This window comes from Malaya genurostris, chromosome 2 (genome assembly GCF_030247185.1).
Source record: "Malaya genurostris strain Urasoe2022 chromosome 2, Malgen_1.1, whole genome shotgun sequence".
In the NCBI taxonomy this organism is placed as follows: Eukaryota; Metazoa; Arthropoda; class Insecta; order Diptera; family Culicidae; genus Malaya; species Malaya genurostris.
The window spans coordinates 96,301,420-96,318,693 of NC_080571.1; the positions used below are offsets into that span (position 1 = coordinate 96,301,420).

Consider the following 17,274-nt stretch of genomic DNA (forward strand, 5'->3'; position numbering starts at 1 on the left):
AGTTATCTGTTTCTTTTTCTTTGAGCCTTCAAGAATATTTTGTTTTATCCGAGTTTAGACGTTACACTCGTGTGTAATAGAAAAGTGTCTTGCATTAACTTTTCGTCTGTTCAGCGGATTATGTTGATTCGTCAGCAGTCCAACATAATCTGCTGATGCACTGATTAGTCGAAGACGAAACGTAACGTTGCAACAAAAAGTTGAAGCGCAAAAGGCCGAAAACACGTTTGAATAACAGGTTTCCTTGCTAGAGACAATCGCTTCCGATTAGTGATTGGACGACTCGGGCTGCGTTATGTCTTGTACTTGTAATATAAAAAATAGAAAATAAAAATAAAATAAAACTGCGGCTATCTATGCAGGGCCAAGGGACAGCACCTAGCTCTGGGTTGACCGGGGAAAAGGGTGCATGTTCAAGTCCGCAAGAAAAAACTAAGCAAAGCATTAGTATTACGTTCCTGTAGCGGAATTTAACCTTCTGTTTCAACAGACTTCGCAGCCGATTCAAAGTGCATGACTGGTGCTACGATTCTACTGACACTACGAATCCTTCCAGGTCGGGATTCGAACATACGACAACAAGTCCGCAAGAAGAATCACGCAATTAGAATAAATCGAATATTTAAAGAAAATACGCACAATTGAAATTATACCAAACAACAATTATGCTAAATGTAACAGTATGTCTTTATTCTATTGAGGTTTCTATGTCCGGTGAAAAATGAACGGTGGCCCTACTGAAAAATGGGTGGCCAACACGTTTCCTGATGAAAACAAAACAATATGTAAAAGCGATTCACACGCAGCATCAAGCGGCTGTCACCTTAATGGAACGATTACGGAACAACAACATTAATTGTAAGCAATTCATATGAAAGGACACTACATCAAGTTCGCGGAACTTTTTAACGTCGGATACGTGAGCAATATTCGGCTAAATAAAATTAATAAACCAATCTGGACGTCGACCGAAGTTGATTGATCGTCTGAACTGTGTTTAATGCATTCGTTTCCTGATGAAAACAAACCAATCTCATTTGCATTTGTGGTTGTAAGTGAGCTGTCAGATAGCCTAATGCCAAACAAGTTTATGCCAATCCAAAGTTATGCCAAACGAATGTATGCTCAACAAATTTATGCCCATACAAAGTTACGCCAAACAAATTTCGACCAAATAACGTACACCCATGAGTTAGTTGCTTATATAAAATAATAGCGACAAAATGACTACAGAATTGAAAAAAAAACTTTCAGCCAATAGTATCGAAATATTCCATAATAAATGCACATATTTCGTTCGAATTTTCCTTGCAAAAGTCCAATAATTATCGAATCCAATAATTATTATGACAAATTTTGTTATGCCAAATGACCATTATGCCAACTCAATACTATGCCAAATGACTTTATGCCAAACGTTGTTATGTCAAATGGTATTATTCCAAATGACTATCTCAAATGGGCTGCAACCTGAGAAAACTGAAACTGGCCCAGAGTAGTTTTATAAAGTAAACACTTTTTACAAAACTGGGTTGGGCTCGCACTTAGCAAAGGGAATGTGAGGACACCCGATATAAGAATTAGATTTGAAACTGACTCGATTCTTACTTCAACAACGTTGAAACTAGGTTCGAAACTGGTTTCAATCAAACGGTTTGACAGCAGTTAGGGTGGAAACTGGGTTAGATTTGGCATGAAGCGAAAATGACAGATATGCTATCTGTGTCAATAATTTCAACATTATATCTATTCTCCAAGAAAAAGAAATGTGATATGAGCAATCGAAGGGGTCTGGGGTAACTGTTGGATTTTTCGAGTTTATTGTATTGCAAATGTTTGACATCCAAGACAACATTCAAGGGTCTACCTCATTTTACAATGTCGGTAACAAGACCAGCGGCGATCGTCACTCCACTAACTCTAAGCATAATTCTTCCCAGCTCCTTGCTGTCTGAGTATCGTTCCATACCGATAGGTCGTTGAAACTCAATATCAACTAGAGCACACGAATTATTGCCTAAGCAACGAGGATTCTTTTTTACTACCTCGCCGGTTCCTTTGTGCAGCTGTGCCTTCAATTTATATATTATTGCTGGTTCGATGAGTGATTGGTGATGCAGAAGCACTGGGAAACCCATTGTGATTGGAACTTTGATGTTGAACACCACGATTCGAGCACGGATTCGTGTTGCCAGTGGAATCGGATTATAAATATCGCCAAGTAAAAATCCGATCGCTATGTTGGTCACGTCCACGTTCGCCAGGGTGATGGAAACCTGATCGCCAGCGAAACAGGTTGTGTATTGCACCTCGTCAATTGCGATGTTCTTGACAACCGCTTGCTCTTTACTGGGACAAATTAACACTTTGTCATTGACGCAAATCACGCCGGATACTATCCGACCAGAGATGCAAAATCCGGAGCCGGTACCTTTGAAGATATCGGATATAGACATACGAAAAGGTTTGTCAACCGAGCGCTCCGGAGTTTTGAAGGAATCTACAAGTGAGAAAGTAATAAAATTTTATGTTGATAATGTTTGAATGGAAATTACCAATCACTTTGAGTAAAGTTGGTCCTTTATACCACTTCAGTAATTCAGGATCAGTTGGGACCTTAACTAAATTTTGTCCAGTCAAACCGGAGCATGGAACGTACGTCACATCAGAATCTTTGAATCCGGCTTGTTTGAGGAAGACTTTCAACTTACTAACAATCTCATCGAAACGCTCCTTCGACCAGTTCACTGTGTCCAGTTTGTTAATTACGACACCTAATTGATTAACCCCTAGCGAACGTACTAGTAAAGCATGTTCTCGCGTTTGGCCACCTTGTTCGAACCCAGTTTCAAATTCCCCTCTGGTGGCATCCACAACCAGCAGTGCAACATCAGCTTGATTTGCTCCTGATATCATATTCGGTATAAAGTCCTTGTGACCAGGCGCGTCCAGAAGTGTTATCTAGAACATACATTGTTAATTACAACAGTTGGTGCCGATCCATGTTTAATGATAGCTAACCTGTTTACTGTCTGTTTCAAACCTTAAACTACCCACATCCATAGTTATGCCGCGTTCCCGTTCTTCTCCTGTTTCATCTAGTACCCATGCGTACATAAAACTCTGCTTGCCCAACTTTTTACTTTCCTGCTCATTTTTGTGCATTGCTCGTTGTGAAACATGGCCGATGTCGCACAATAGGTGTCCCATTAATGTACTTTTACCGGCGTCAACATGACCAATAACAACCATATGGATGTGTTGCTTATCGGCTCCCCGTTCCTTGTTGAACAGTTCCTGAGCATTACGCTGTAATTCCCTCGGAAGAGGTTTCTGAACTTGCTGCTGCTGCTGCTGCTGTTTGCCATCTTCGCCGATCTCAGGTGTGTTACGTCCGGAAACGGACGGAGATTGCATTCGTGGACTGCTTATCTCGAATCCCAAAGTTACGCCTAGCTTTTTCGTATTTGGTGTTACGAGAATGGTAGATTGGTTAGCTTCTGGAACTGGAGCAGCGGTTGTCAACAATGACGTATCTCGGCCGAGCGCTTTATCTGATTTCTCAAATAATAGATCGCTTATTCCTGAGAAATATGAATGTTATAGGAAACATATCGAAAATTAAATGAAAATACTACCATCTACCACTGTTTCATCCATATTTCATCATTTACTAATGAAAACATGAGCATCGTTTATATAGTCATTGTCATTGAATGATAGGTGAATAAATAACCCAAAATAACTCAAATAACATGGTTCAATTCAAAAAGATGAAGAAGAGGTTAGTGAACCAATTACATTCGCAAATTAGTAGCTTCAGAGAAACTCATAAGCGGTAATGCTGCTAAAGTTTTTGATTTATTTTTTATTGTTACAAAAACACAAAGACAATATTTATAAGATATGATTTGAAATATTAAATACTGAATATACAAAACAAAAACTATGTAATACACCGAAAATGAATAATATCCTGATAGTGGTAAAATAAACCTCGATCGAAAATTCCTAAATCGGAAAAAATGTTTCTAGTACTACACACTGATCCAACTATCTTTTGAACTTTTTTAAATGCTCCAGTACTACATCATCTGGCGAGAGAACATCAAATCGGAAAGGCACTATTCTCGGTTTGTTAACGAAACCGTGTCGAACTCGCGTTATGCTTCGTTTATGATACCGAAGACATAACACTCTGGCAAACTCAGACGAGGTTAATGTTCTATTGGACAACTCTCGGTCCAAGACCGCACTGGAATCGATATTGCAATATTCGTCGATAACCGGTTTGATTTCCACGATGTCGCAATCGATGAAACCGTAGTTAAACGGTTCCACGTCCCCAACACTACCTAACTTATTAGCAGTTTTTCGACGGCAAGAAATTTCCGACTTATCTTTTACTAACGCCGACCTGAGATCTATTATCCAATCGTCTTTGCCGAGCAATTTGTTCGACTTTTTACTGGAACCTATGCTTAGTCCAGGGGGTTGTCCAATAGAAGGTGTATTGAATAAATTAGGAATTTTGAAACCACTAGTTTGGGTTTTAAGTGGACTTCCAACAGGTGTTCCACTTTGGGTTTGCAGACGAAAGCGAGCTAAATCGGTGAGATTTGCAAATGTACTTTCTGCAGGAGATGAAGAAGCTACACCACTATCACTGTTAAGCGAAAGATCGGAAAGTTTAGGCAAAAGTGAACGCCCCGAATAATCCTCTTCGCTTTTCTCAGAATCACTCTCACTATTCAGCATGGATTGTTGCTTTATGCGAGACTTTAACAAATCATTAAGGTTGCTGTCTGTTTTGAAACTTGACGACGCTGCTGCTACACTGCTATCGAAACGAACGGAAGGAATGTTGAATCGAGGCTTATTTTGTGTAACTAAACTAGGTTCCTGGTCGATGGATAACTTAGATATTTGAAAATCTTGATAATCTTACCTTGCATAAGCAATCCAAGCAAAGCGCCCATCAAATATAGCAAATGCAAAAAAAAAATGAAAATTCGTTAAAGTTGACAACACTCAACTGATGGCAAATTTGTTACAAGCGCGTGTTAAATATGACCAAGCTGAGTTGATAAGTCGCTTCGCATTGTTGCCAGCTAATTCTGTACATTACAATTCTTTATGAAATATTTATTAACCCGATATATAAGTTGAAGAATTGGAATTATATCTGGCAACACGACCAACACTTTACTGAATGTTGTGAAATTTCAGTAAACGCAATTATGCGAAATATCCAACTTTGCTCAGTCAACTCGACAGTTACTTGAAAGAACTCGATCAATAGTCACCTTTTCCAATAGGTTCCTTAGTGTTTTTAGCTGCTACCACGGCAGGACTAAGAGTGGGAGGAGTTTTGCTGCTGTTCAGAACGTCGTCTAAGGCTTTGTTAAAATCGTAGTTGTGTTTCATGATAGCTTCAACTAATTGCCGATCGGTAGTGGTTTCGCCTATAATATTTCTTATTTCCTCCATGCAAGACACCAACCGTGCTCGATTTTCTTCGTCCAGTTGAGGCATTTGATAGCACTGCAAGGAGACAATTTATAAATCGTATTATAAAGGTATGATAAACTCAAACCTCTGAATCTCTTCGTTGTAACTTTTGTCTTTCTTCTTCGGATTGTTCTCTATCTGCTTCCAATTCATCTGCATTTTCTTCCTCTATATCTCTGTGGTTTGCCAGAAAAGCTGACATGCTTTGTTGCCCCTTAGCACGATCGTAAATCCACTGTTGAGCATCCGTTGGAGATATACATTCATCCTCTACTGAGTGACTGTACTGGTAGTCATCATCGTCGTCATATTCTGTGAAATAAGACATTAAATAATAAAACTTTTCTTAAAATCGAAGCATAGATATTGATACCATCGTCGTAGTTCATAGTCCGGACATTTCGATGACGAGACATTTTGAGTCTATTTTCAATTACACCTTGTCAAATAAAAACTAGCCCTTTGATGCAAAACTCATTTGACTCAAATTAAAACTGCACTTCGTCCGAGTATTATTTTTACAATTTGTTGAAAATACCTAAAATGTTAAAATATAATACGGAATACAAAGCCACCGATCTCATAGCACGTAAAAATCTGTCAGTGTCAAAGTGATAGAGTGCAAAAGCATGCATCGGCAGCTGATGCATTTTGATTGGTTGTCGCTAATGTCGTATGCATCAACGCCCTTTAGAAACGTACAAGAATAATAACTCCGACAAAGTTGCTTTTTGTTTTTGTAAATACAATCATTTAACGTAGTTTCGTCATAAAATTACGATCTTAGTAGATATCTACCGATTATTAAAAACTTGCATGCTGTAATTGAAATTGTCTACATTTTTCTACAGTTGAAATTAAAATGCCACCGAAGAAAGATTCTAAAAGTAATGCAAAGGCTGCCCCAGCCAAAGGTGCCGGTGGGAAAAAAGCTGCAGCCGGTGGCGGAGATGATGGTTAGTTAGTTTTAAACAGATAATTTATGTCTAACAGAATACTTTCTCAACAGGTGCAAAAGAAAAAAAGGGTGGTACTGCCGTCAAGGTTCGCCATATTCTGTGCGAGAAACAAGGAAAAATTTTGGAAGCATTAGAAAAACTGAAAGAAGGACAGAATTTCAATGTTGTTGCAACTAACTATAGCGAAGATAAAGCTCGTCAAGGGGGTGATCTTGGATGGCAGGTTCGTGGAGCGATGGTTGGTCCATTCCAAGATGCTGCGTTTGCGCTACCAATTTCCACAATAAATGCACCGAAATATACAGATCCGCCAATTAAAACAAAATTTGGATATCACATTATAATGGTTGAGGGCAAGAAGTAAAGAATAATGATGCTTTATTATCTCTTGTGCGCAAATTCTAGGCATGGTTTAGAAGCATTTTTTCAAAGGATTTCTTCGGTTATTTTCGACCGATTTGATCCATTCACCAGTCCGGTAGAAACAGTATGCCACAACATAAAGTACCAAGTAATTGCTAAGGTTTTCGTAATATGTCCTCCTTATATAGATGTAACCGACTTCTTCTCGAGCGAAAAAGAAAAAGTTGGACAACACAGACAAAATAAACACATGTGTTCCTACAATGGCTCCCATTTTTGAGTTGATTCCGAAAATATTCTTTACGAATCCTTCCAGAACAATGCAAATCCAATTTAGTGCTGACCATATCAGAACAAACGTATACAGACCGTGCCAAATGTAAATAAAAATGAAGGTAACAGAGCTTGCCACAATTTTTCTCGTGCCAGACGAAGTTTTTGTGCAAAGTTGAGTATAGATATATCTAAAAAAAATCATTTAATTAAATACCGATATGCATTGATAGTTTAATTTACCTGAACAAAAATTCATAAAGACCACGATCGAAGAACTTCCACATATCAGAGTATAGATGAACTCTTCCGATGCAAATAGGTTTCTGTGGCATATCCAGACCATCAAAACTGCCGAATGCGATCCCGATGCCGTAGAATATTACGTACTTTATATAGAAGAACTGTCCCATGAGATAACCTAATCCATAGAGTACCCATAGATTTGTATTTTGTAATAACTGAAAAAAGCTTGACCTTGATAGTTGCCATTGATGAAATTTATTATCTTTACCTTCAATTCCAACTGAATGATGTTGATGTAGAAAAAATGTTGTCCAATTTCCATGACAAGAGCCCAAAAGAAACACACGAAAAGCCGCCAAGCCAAAGTTTTCATTCTTTTCAGTGTGTTCAAACTTTCGAAAGACCAACCAATTTTTCGACATTCTTTAAATCGATCATATATGATTACCGGGCCGAACAAAAGCAAAGGGTAGTAGAATGAATATCCCAGAAGATCAATCAGTCGGTAGTGTTCGTTACTGTCTTTTGTTTTGGTTTTATCCAAACAAAAACAAGTACATTTTATAACGTTCCACGAGATAATGATGCTAAACTCTAACAGTTTATCGTTGTCTATATCAAGCAAAATGTTCAGTTGGTCATAAAAATATAAAATTTTTACGATGTTAATGATTGCTATCCACAAAAACGCCTTGATCCACAGAAGATAAACACTTCGGCCCCACAGGCTGATGCCAAAAAATGTTATGTTTTGGAGGAGAAGAATTATTAAAACTTTAATGCCGTAGATGTAAAGCACTGCTCCACATCCAAACAATGTTAACGCTGAAGAAATATGTTTGAAACGCATATAACGAATAATTTCAAAGAAAGCCACGTGAAATATGAAGATTAGTGAATTGTCAATAGTGAACTTTTTATAGATTTCCCATTCCCAGTCGTAATCATCGCGACGGCGGCCTTTGAAAATTGTCCAGCCTTCTTCGAGATAATAGAAGTTTTGAAGTCCATCTAGAAACAGAAACGCATGATAAACATTCCTATTAAACAAGAAAACTACTGCTTACCGTTGCTGATTTCATAATTTTTATAGAAAGAATAAAGTAAACATGTAACGTAGAAAATTACGCAAAGAGCTGAATCAAATGATATTTGAAACGATCCCATAGCTCCTATCTCCGCTATTTTGCAACGGTTTATTTGATTTGTCGGACTAAATCCAAGCACGGGGTAAACACTTTTTTATCGCCATGAATGAAAATGACACATAATGAACGTAAACAAGCCGACGATACGCACACACGTTATACCGTTAGTTTCACCACTACATCTTTTCATTCCCCGGATATTACTATAAAAACGTAAACAAAATGTAAAAGCATAGCACTTTTTTAAAATCAATTTTTTACTAACCTGTGTTTAATTTATGAAAAAACTGCATGTGCTTTCTGTAGTGCATCGATTGGAACAGCCGTTCTCAGCCAAGTGGTAAGTCGTTTTCGAAAGAATATCAATCAAAAACTATTAACAATATCAGAATCAGAATGCAGCAGCTTTTGTACTTTTCATGACAGTACACCTCTATTGATTTGATGATGCTTTGAATTGAAATCATCAGTAAACCTCAAATATTTCAATGAATTTGATGATATGTAATTCTAAAACGAATCGATTTGTAGTTTCACATAAATTTGCGGATCGATTCAGCATATTGTATTCTCGTTGGTTTGGGAGCATTAATAGTCACAGTGGAAACTATAGGAGTTTTTTCATGAACTGCATAAAATTGTTTTGTACTATTCGTTACTCTCGCAGTTAGAAAAAAACGTCTATTGGAAGTAAGCTTCGTTCGCAGAATGATTTCTCGTTTTCATCATATCAACAAGTCCTTAACACGTTCGTATCCATCTCAACGAAGTGCAATTCGCCAGTCCCACGACAAAAGGGCCTAACTGCAAATGACAGTTTCTCTTTGTTTAGTTTTTTTTCACGATTTACCGAATTGATTTCTTATTTTACGCCTTACTCTTCACAAAACATTCAAGTTAAAGCTACAATCTTTCGATTTATTTTGGAAACTTTCAAGAAGTTGCGGTAATGGCTCCGTATTAATCAAAAGAAAAGGAAACAAAGAGAGGCTCTCACTTGCAATTAGGCCCTTTTGTCGTGGGACTGTTGAATTGTTCATCAAGAAAGTACCGGTTACCACGGTTGCACAAACTTTGATTTTCAGTGGTACCAGTTTCACCAGAATAAACTATCACTTTAGTAGTTGCATAGAATTTATAAAATATATTTTACTATTTCCATTATCCAATGTTTACCGTTCAAGTTTTTTTCGATAATCATTTTTTATTCATTTAAGTATCAGCCTATTCACCACATCACGCACACTTGAATTAAACTTTAGTCTAGAATAACAAAGACTTTGGTCATTTTCAAGATTCGAAAACTATTGTGAATTTAGTTGAAGAATTAGAGTGTTTTTTAACCTGCCCAAAACTCAATTTGTAAAGCTTCAACTTTTTTTTAAAGGAAAATAGATATTTAAGCACTAGAATATGATTCCACTGCTTAAGAGTAATAAATAAATACCAATCTTCTTGAAGTAACTGTTCTCGAGATATTTAGACATGAATGAAGTATACAACTATCGATAACTTGTACAACTGTGCAATTTAACAAAATACTCACTTTACTACTTTAAATTTCCTGTGAAAATATTTGAGAACGGTTACTTCTAGAAGATAAGTTACTATGAGCAAATTTATTGGTATTGAGCGTTCGAATCATATTCTGGTGTTAGAATAACTATTTTTATTACAAAATACAATACAATACAAGTTACGAATGTCTAAATTGTTCTTGCAGAAAGTTTCTTTTTAAATTTAATTCATGAAAAAGCAGTGAACTTTTTTTTTCAGCGCATACAAAAACTTGAGTTCCTTGAATTTCATACCAAATTATCTTGAGAACGGGTAAGGAATCCTGAAAAGTTTGAATATAAGGTTTAAAATGTGAATATTAGCAAAACAAATATTTGCTTTTTTAATTTTATATTTTCGAATAGTTTTCAAATTCTTTAAAAAGCGTATATTTTCTAGAGTTCCGTAATAAATCTACACAACTTTTTTTGGACCAAATGCAAGTAACAGTTTTCGAGTAGTAACGATTTGAAGGTAGTGTATGTGAAAAATAAATTAAAATAATAAGTTTTGTGTCGAATCGGCCTCTCTATGCGTGCAAAATTAATGGTTTGCCATACTGTGGACCAGTGGCGTACCGAGGAAATTTGGCGCCCGGGTTCAATTCAAATCGGGGAAAGGTGACACTGATTTTTCACGTATTCTATTTCTCAAGTGAGAACGTAATTTCTATTTTGGATAACAAAACATTTAACACAAGTTGAAGTATTTTTTGTCAAAACCCAACGAAAAACAGATTGGATACGATATATAATTTAAAGTATTCTTCTTTTTCAACCCGTGGAACTCTCCTGGAGCAATAAAACAATTAAGACGACAGACGGATGCTATCTCTACACTTGATTAAAGTGGACTGTATTGCAAGCAATCAAAGATATTTGGAAACTGTTTATTTCTCTGAGATGCATTTCTGTATCCCTACTTTTCCGGAGATCTCATTGTTGCTTAAAGTTTGTACCAACTGATATACTGAGTTTATAGCGAGTTTACCTCATAACGGATGCTAATTTTGTGTTATCATTTGGTCGAACTAGACTAATTTTTAATTCTACCTTGAATAAAATTTTACATAAAACATGTTCAGTGAATTTGGTGCAATGAAAAGTTGGCGAAGAAATGCCCTGGAGTACGCAATCAATTCATAGTGCACAGAGCAATTGTGCGAATATAAGAATCCGATTAGGTCGAGGTTAAAGAAGTTAGCACATCTTATTTTCGAAGGTTGTAGTTCATCTTCTAAACTATTAATACCAAACCAAGGTAGCAACGTTATATGTAAATGTGTACCTATAGTGAATTGTTCTATTTTTCTAAATTTTTTTGTGGTTAATTGTTAACGTTTTTCAGATACGGTGAAGAAGGCTGATAGTTTTGTCGAATTTGTCATCTCACTTGTCACTTACCTACCTATCACTCCAAAGTGCAAAATTATTCATAAACGTTTCTTCTGATCTATTCTCCACAGTGTAGTATTATATGACGATAGAATGCAAGTAAAATGCAAAAAGTGTTCCCATATGCTGATCGACGTAGACATACAAAATATACTAGCCGTCCACCAGAAAAGCCCCGGTACTATCATCGATTTACAATGTGCAACGGAGGTCGAAAACAACGAGCTTTTTATTCACGAGGACCACCTTTCCGACTGGATGCACGCGGAAATCGAACGGTCTCAGTGGACCAAGGGAAAGTTCAAATGTTTCAAATGCGGTAACAAAATTGGATCCTTCGATTTCGTGTCCGGTAGCAGATGTAAATGCGAAATGCAAACTGTTCTACCTTCAGTGCATTTCATCAGAAGTAAAGTAGATCTACGAATGTAAACGTAAACAGTGTGCAGTTTTGTTTTCAAATAAATAAATTTATTTCAAACTCTTAGGCGTAAAAGATACAAAATATTTTTTTGTGTTTTACAACTAACCTTAAATTTTACTAGAAATATGTACGAGTTTACTATTTCAAAGACAAATATTCGAACATGTAAAGATGTACATGTGTTAAGATGCGACATTTGTAAAAATAAACTTACGACTCTAGTATCACATTTCATTTTATTATATCTAAAACGTAATGTTATTTTATATTGTTCCAATGATTCCGTTTTCTAACTTAATAGTCAAGCGATAATGATTGTTCGTTTTATTACATGAGGCAAACGGCGTTCTACTTCGATGTACTACTCATACATGAGATAAATTAAATTAATTACAATCGTTAATATAATAAACATATCATGAACTCATTAGTAGCAGTGGGCGATTATCAATATGAAGTTTTTTACAGTGTTACTCAGATATTTTTGAAACTTATTAATAAAATGGTTGACTAGTTTTTATGAACTCAAGGACCAGATTGATTTCGATGACTAGAGGAACCTAAATATAGAAATAGTAGGAAAAAAATTTCCGACTTTGAGATCTAATGAAAGCTAAAGTCAATGACGTAGAATCTTTGACAAGAATCGAAATGAAATGACTAGCATACGAATTATCAATGAAAGGAACCTAATTTTAATTAATAATAACTGGCAGCATGATGAAGTCATTACTGGTTGCATGATGAATACAATGACTAGATTTTAAATTTGGTAATTTAATACTACTGATAATTGATCATAGACAGTATCTGTTTACCCATGATCGAGAAAATGACTGAAACGGTTGACTAGATTTGTTGAAATAATAATGACTAGACCTTAGACAATATAGCTACACTTAACCCTTGTTTACAAACCTAAACTTCTACAGATTGTTATGTTTCGTCGGTTCGTTTATTTAATGGTAATACTATGGCACAATTTTCCACTCGATTGCAAAAGCAAATCCCGAACCTGCGACAGTGCTTTCGTCACATCCAAAAAGCTGATCGTAGAACAAAAAACTCTAACGTAAGTAGTAATCTCACTAATCGTCTGTCTTTCATGACAGTATTGTCTGTACACGTTGTGCTTGTTGTGAAAAATATTTAGCTCGTTATGGTTTCGTGCAAATGAAAGATTTTCCACGGGTAGTGGGATAGCATCTGATAAATAATGTTCATATATTATTAAATAGCTCTTTAAATTAATGCTCTTCTTAAAACTAACAGAATGACTAGATGGATACTCATGTTAGGAGAAATTTAAAATTTTCCGAAAATTTTAAATCGAATGTACAGAAGTGCGGAGAACGGAAGTTGTTCCGACGTACAGGCGACTAGGGATTCAAAGTGCAGTGCAATTGAAATATTCTATATTGTCACAATATTTTGGGTGATAGTGTTTTAGTTCACTGAAATTGAAACTAATGGAGTACTAAAATTGACAAATTCCTGTAGTATTGAATTCATTGAAGTTTTTTTTTCATTTTTTTAAATTGTTATGGTGCAAAATTATCCAAACCCAACTGTAACTGAAGGAACACTCCGTCAAAGCTTTCACTTAAATGATATAAATGAGCTATGCTCCAGTCTTACCCTATAAAGCTATATACAGTCTTCTTTTAGTAGCCGACTCAAGTCTCATTTGGTGTGATGCTGATTTAGTGATTGAAAATTTACAGGGAAAATATCTAAAGCTATGCAAAGCAATCCAGTAAGTAGAACGCCGTTAACCAAGTTTACAGTACTGATGCTTAGGTACTATGAAGCAACTTACGAGTATAGGTTCCTTAGACAACCAGTGCGGTGGTGTGGCGTATCACCGATGGTCCGTTCCGTAGATGGGCCAAGGCAGCAGCAGCCATGTTTTCTTCTTCAGTAAAACGGTCACAATAAGCTGATCGAATTTCCTCCATTTCGTCCTGATAGTCTTCGTTGATAACCAAGGCGGGTTCCTCGTAATCATCATCTTCATCCATTTCACTGTATTCCGTAGTCGAGGAATATTGCGAAGCTCTGGAGTTTACGTGATAGTTATGGTGCATCAAATCATGCTGAAGTGGAGGCTCACTGGCTACTACGGTAAATATGGTTTGTGGTACTTCGGACATCCGATTGACATAGACAGTATTATGGCTATCTGCAGAATGGTTCGACTCTTCGCTGCTACTACTGCTACGTTCACCAGAGATGTTACTGTTTGTTGCTGTAAGTTCACTTTCGGCACTTGGTTGATTATGTTTCGATTTGTTTTTAGCTTTTTCATGAGTTAACTGATGTTTCTTTAAATAGGCAGGACGTTTGAACGTTTTGTTGCATTGCTCACATCGGTATTTACAATCGATATCTTGAGCCGATTTGCCAACATCTCCTCTTTTAGCAACCTGGTCACGCGGTTTGTGCCATCGACGATGGGACGCTAAATTAGCAGGACAGTTGAAACGTTTGCTACACTCGGGACAACGATATTCAAGAAGGACAATGCATGCACATCGATGCTGGGCAAGTCCGAAAGCATCCTCAAATTCAAGGCGACAAAGTTTACAGTTATAGGCACCAATTACATTGGGAATGGTTGCTAGCTCAGCTCTAACTTCGTCCGATATTTCAACCAAATTAAACTGAGGATCTATATCACCGGATTCGCGGGGAATGTCACTGTTGATGACTTCTTCCAGCGATATTATAATTGTGCCTGATACCGGCGATGTAGTCTCTTCGTCGAATTTCAGTTTCCTTGCTGCTTTGGTACGTTTCTCTTTCAATATCGGAGCCAGCGGGGGTGAAATTTTCGAATTTCTCAAGCCCACCTCCGCTTTGACCGGTTTCACTGGCGTGGTTTCCCGTTTGTCCTGCTCGCTAGTTTCCACCTTAATCTGCTTGACGCGATTGCCGTCGTGATTTTCGTCATTTTCCTCGCGATATCGTTTCTTGAGCGGCGATGGCGTCAGTGGTGGCGTGATTGCTCCTCCAAAACTTTGCTTCACAGTCAAATCAAGCGGTGACTCGGGGGTGAGTTTGGTGTTAGCGCTAATGTATCGCGCCTTGTAGCTTGGTGGCAAATCGGCCACCGTTGTCAGGAGACCCATTGGCGGGCGGATCTGGAGCTGCGATGAAGCCATACTAGCATGTTACACACGCACACTATAAGCACTTGCACGCGGGAATGCTGCTATGCATTAAAACTTAAGTCCAACTAATTACCAATTACACTTCTATAACTTGTCACTAACAAAATACTAAAACTTTTGGTTGTAAAGTATATGTACAGGGTAGAAACGCATTCAATAAAATACTTGTTTACCGGACCGAAGCCAGGCGGCGAATGGTACGATTGTGTTTCGTATCCTTGCTCTTTATATAGTGTACAATCTCCGCCAAGCTGTACGGTACAAATACCAATATCGAAAGGATCACAACAAACGTAGCGGTAAAACTCGATCCCTTTTTGAACATGCGCAAGGGTCCTCCACGGTTCGTGTATTGGTGACGCTGTTTTCCCCTTCATACATGGTTGTATGTCCGGAAAAGCATAGGTGTTATATGAAATGCGGCACGCGACTCGATCCTGAAATACAATGACCACGTACAAGCACGTGCGGATGTGCGATTCCCCACCTTGCGTCCGTCTCGTCGGTTGTCAGCCAGCGTAGGCTAAAACCATAGCGCCTTGTGTCTATGCCTTTCCTTCGTGCGTTCATTCTTCCCGGGGTGATTCATGCCTGAACATATTTTTTATGATGCATTTCGCCCCCTTTCCCGTTCAGTCGATCGTGTTCGTGTATGTTTTTTACGCAAGCTTATTTTTAATTGCTAATTATGATTGGTTTTACTCCTGTTGAAATCGTGGACTTTACCGAACTAGCTTGGAAATAATGGAAATTTATGCACTATTTGAAGTATTCCTGTAAAAAAGTTCCTTCACCATAAGAGTGTCGCTTGCAGTTTGCTATCTATAATGGACTAAACTGGCGAATCAATGTTGCACCTGGACGTTTTTCTTCTCTTGTTCCCCCGTTTGGGTGCGAATCGAATCGTTCGTTGCGGAATGTAGTGGTACCTATCTTTGGGTTGCTTTTTGACATCTATTCCATTATTTAATCGATCGTACCGAGCAATCACCTACATAGGGGCTTTCTTCTTTCGGTACATAGACTACCCGATGCTGCGGGAAGTGCTATTGAACCTGGCTAAACTTTGTTTCCGAATTCATGGGTTTCATTTGCACCTTTTGCCTAAATGACCGAATGCGTACTGGCATGCGACTAATGCATCTGTCGAGGTTTGAATGTTTGAAATTAGAGAAGGGTCATCGAACTCCATATACACCTTTGCTTTAGGATAGGACTACTGTGATTGTTTGAAAATATAACTACAGTAACTACAATATGGGAAAGCGCATAGGAATATACAACAAAAAAACGGTATTTGTATCTACAGCATCGAAACATTCAGAGGTTTCATAAATTGCAATATTTCATAAAATTTAACAAGGTACTCATTTGATATATTGCTTCCAAAGGAGGCAAAATAATGTTGATTCCAGGAACTACGTGTTTAAGAATCTGTTCCGAAATGAAGCTATACAGAAAACAACCACGAGAGGATAGTGTTTATACGATTAACATTAAAATTCGTGTGAAGTTACTGTGAAGATCACGTTTTATTCACTTGTAATGCAGGTGTTTTTGTTATAGATGAAACGGTGGTATGTTGCAATTATCTTTCGAATAAAATATTAATCGTGTATGTCTAGCTGAGTTCATATCGATATCGTGGGGTTTAAAGCAATGTTAAGTAAACGTTCGGTAGACTCTCCAGCTATGGCCAGTAATTAAATTAATCCTAGTTGGAGCTTACCACTATAGGAATAATTTTAACCACGTTTCTACTCCACTATATTCCCCGGTGAACTACTAAATAGTTAAAGACGGGGTAAAATAAACGATATCTAATCTAATCTGGTTCAGTATACGCGTACTTTGATCCATATTACTTAATAACAAAACAATAAATTCAAATGAATTTGACCTTTATTAAATAAACTTGTTTTAATCCATTAAGTGGTGTAATGATGCCTTTCTCATATATTATATTGTAATATTCTATTCAAAATTCGATTTTTGAAAGAAACCAAGGGATTGTTTGTTCACTAACTAGTATAACATACAGAATGAAACAGTGCTTTGCTCGCGTAGGTCATTTTTAAGAAAACGAAGTGGGTTAACTATTATATGTACTTCCAGCACCGGAACCCGAGAGCCGGTATAATCGAAATCGGTTCGTACAGCCACCTACTAACATAACGTACAAACTTTACTCGTTTTTATTCAAATTTTGAAGATTTTATTCGATTT

General features: G+C 37.2%; 5 protein-coding genes across 6 annotated transcripts; 2 read left to right on the top strand and 3 right to left on the bottom strand.

Annotated features, from left to right (window-relative positions):
• Window positions 1-1,797: 1,797 nt before the first annotated feature.
• LOC131428044 (protein HBS1) lies at window positions 1,798-6,114 on the bottom strand. The gene is made up of 6 exons (XM_058591682.1): window positions 5,885-6,114; window positions 5,597-5,823; window positions 5,307-5,544; window positions 3,022-3,584; window positions 2,556-2,961; window positions 1,798-2,500 (listed from the first exon to the last, which is right to left on the bottom strand). Exons 1-6 carry the CDS (start codon window positions 5,925-5,927, stop codon window positions 1,869-1,871), a joined length of 2,109 nt encoding a protein of 702 aa, XP_058447665.1. The 5' UTR covers window positions 5,928-6,114; the 3' UTR covers window positions 1,798-1,868.
• LOC131428048 (peptidyl-prolyl cis-trans isomerase NIMA-interacting 4) lies at window positions 5,442-7,097 on the top strand. 2 transcript variants are annotated; one of them, XM_058591687.1, is made up of 3 exons: window positions 5,442-5,579; window positions 6,363-6,467; window positions 6,521-7,097. In XM_058591687.1, the coding sequence occupies exons 2-3, from the start codon at window positions 6,374-6,376 to the stop codon at window positions 6,832-6,834; spliced, it is 408 nt and encodes a 135-aa protein (XP_058447670.1). In that variant the 5' UTR covers window positions 5,442-5,579; window positions 6,363-6,373; the 3' UTR covers window positions 6,835-7,097. The 2 variants fall into 2 exon arrangements, with proteins under 2 accessions (XP_058447670.1, XP_058447669.1); XM_058591686.1 differs by lacking the exon at window positions 5,442-5,579 and adding an exon at window positions 6,213-6,297.
• On the bottom strand, window positions 6,832-9,217 carry LOC131428045 (protein-cysteine N-palmitoyltransferase Rasp). Its single transcript, XM_058591683.1, has 5 exons — window positions 8,766-9,217; window positions 8,420-8,703; window positions 7,621-8,363; window positions 7,350-7,567; window positions 6,832-7,297 (listed from the first exon to the last, which is right to left on the bottom strand). Exons 2-5 carry the CDS (start codon window positions 8,517-8,519, stop codon window positions 6,883-6,885), a joined length of 1,476 nt encoding a protein of 491 aa, XP_058447666.1. The 5' UTR covers window positions 8,520-8,703; window positions 8,766-9,217; the 3' UTR covers window positions 6,832-6,882.
• Window positions 8,705-12,029, top strand: LOC131428047 (uncharacterized). The gene is made up of 2 exons (XM_058591685.1): window positions 8,705-8,840; window positions 11,523-12,029. Exons 1-2 carry the CDS (start codon window positions 8,779-8,781, stop codon window positions 11,881-11,883), a joined length of 423 nt encoding a protein of 140 aa, XP_058447668.1. The 5' UTR covers window positions 8,705-8,778; the 3' UTR covers window positions 11,884-12,029.
• Window positions 12,030-12,053: 24 nt separating this feature from the next.
• LOC131428046 (serendipity locus protein H-1) lies at window positions 12,054-15,230 on the bottom strand. The gene has a single exon (XM_058591684.1). The coding sequence runs from the start codon at window positions 15,037-15,039 to the stop codon at window positions 13,708-13,710; it is 1,332 nt and encodes a 443-aa protein (XP_058447667.1). The 5' UTR covers window positions 15,040-15,230; the 3' UTR covers window positions 12,054-13,707.
• Window positions 15,231-17,274: the final 2,044 nt, after the last annotated feature.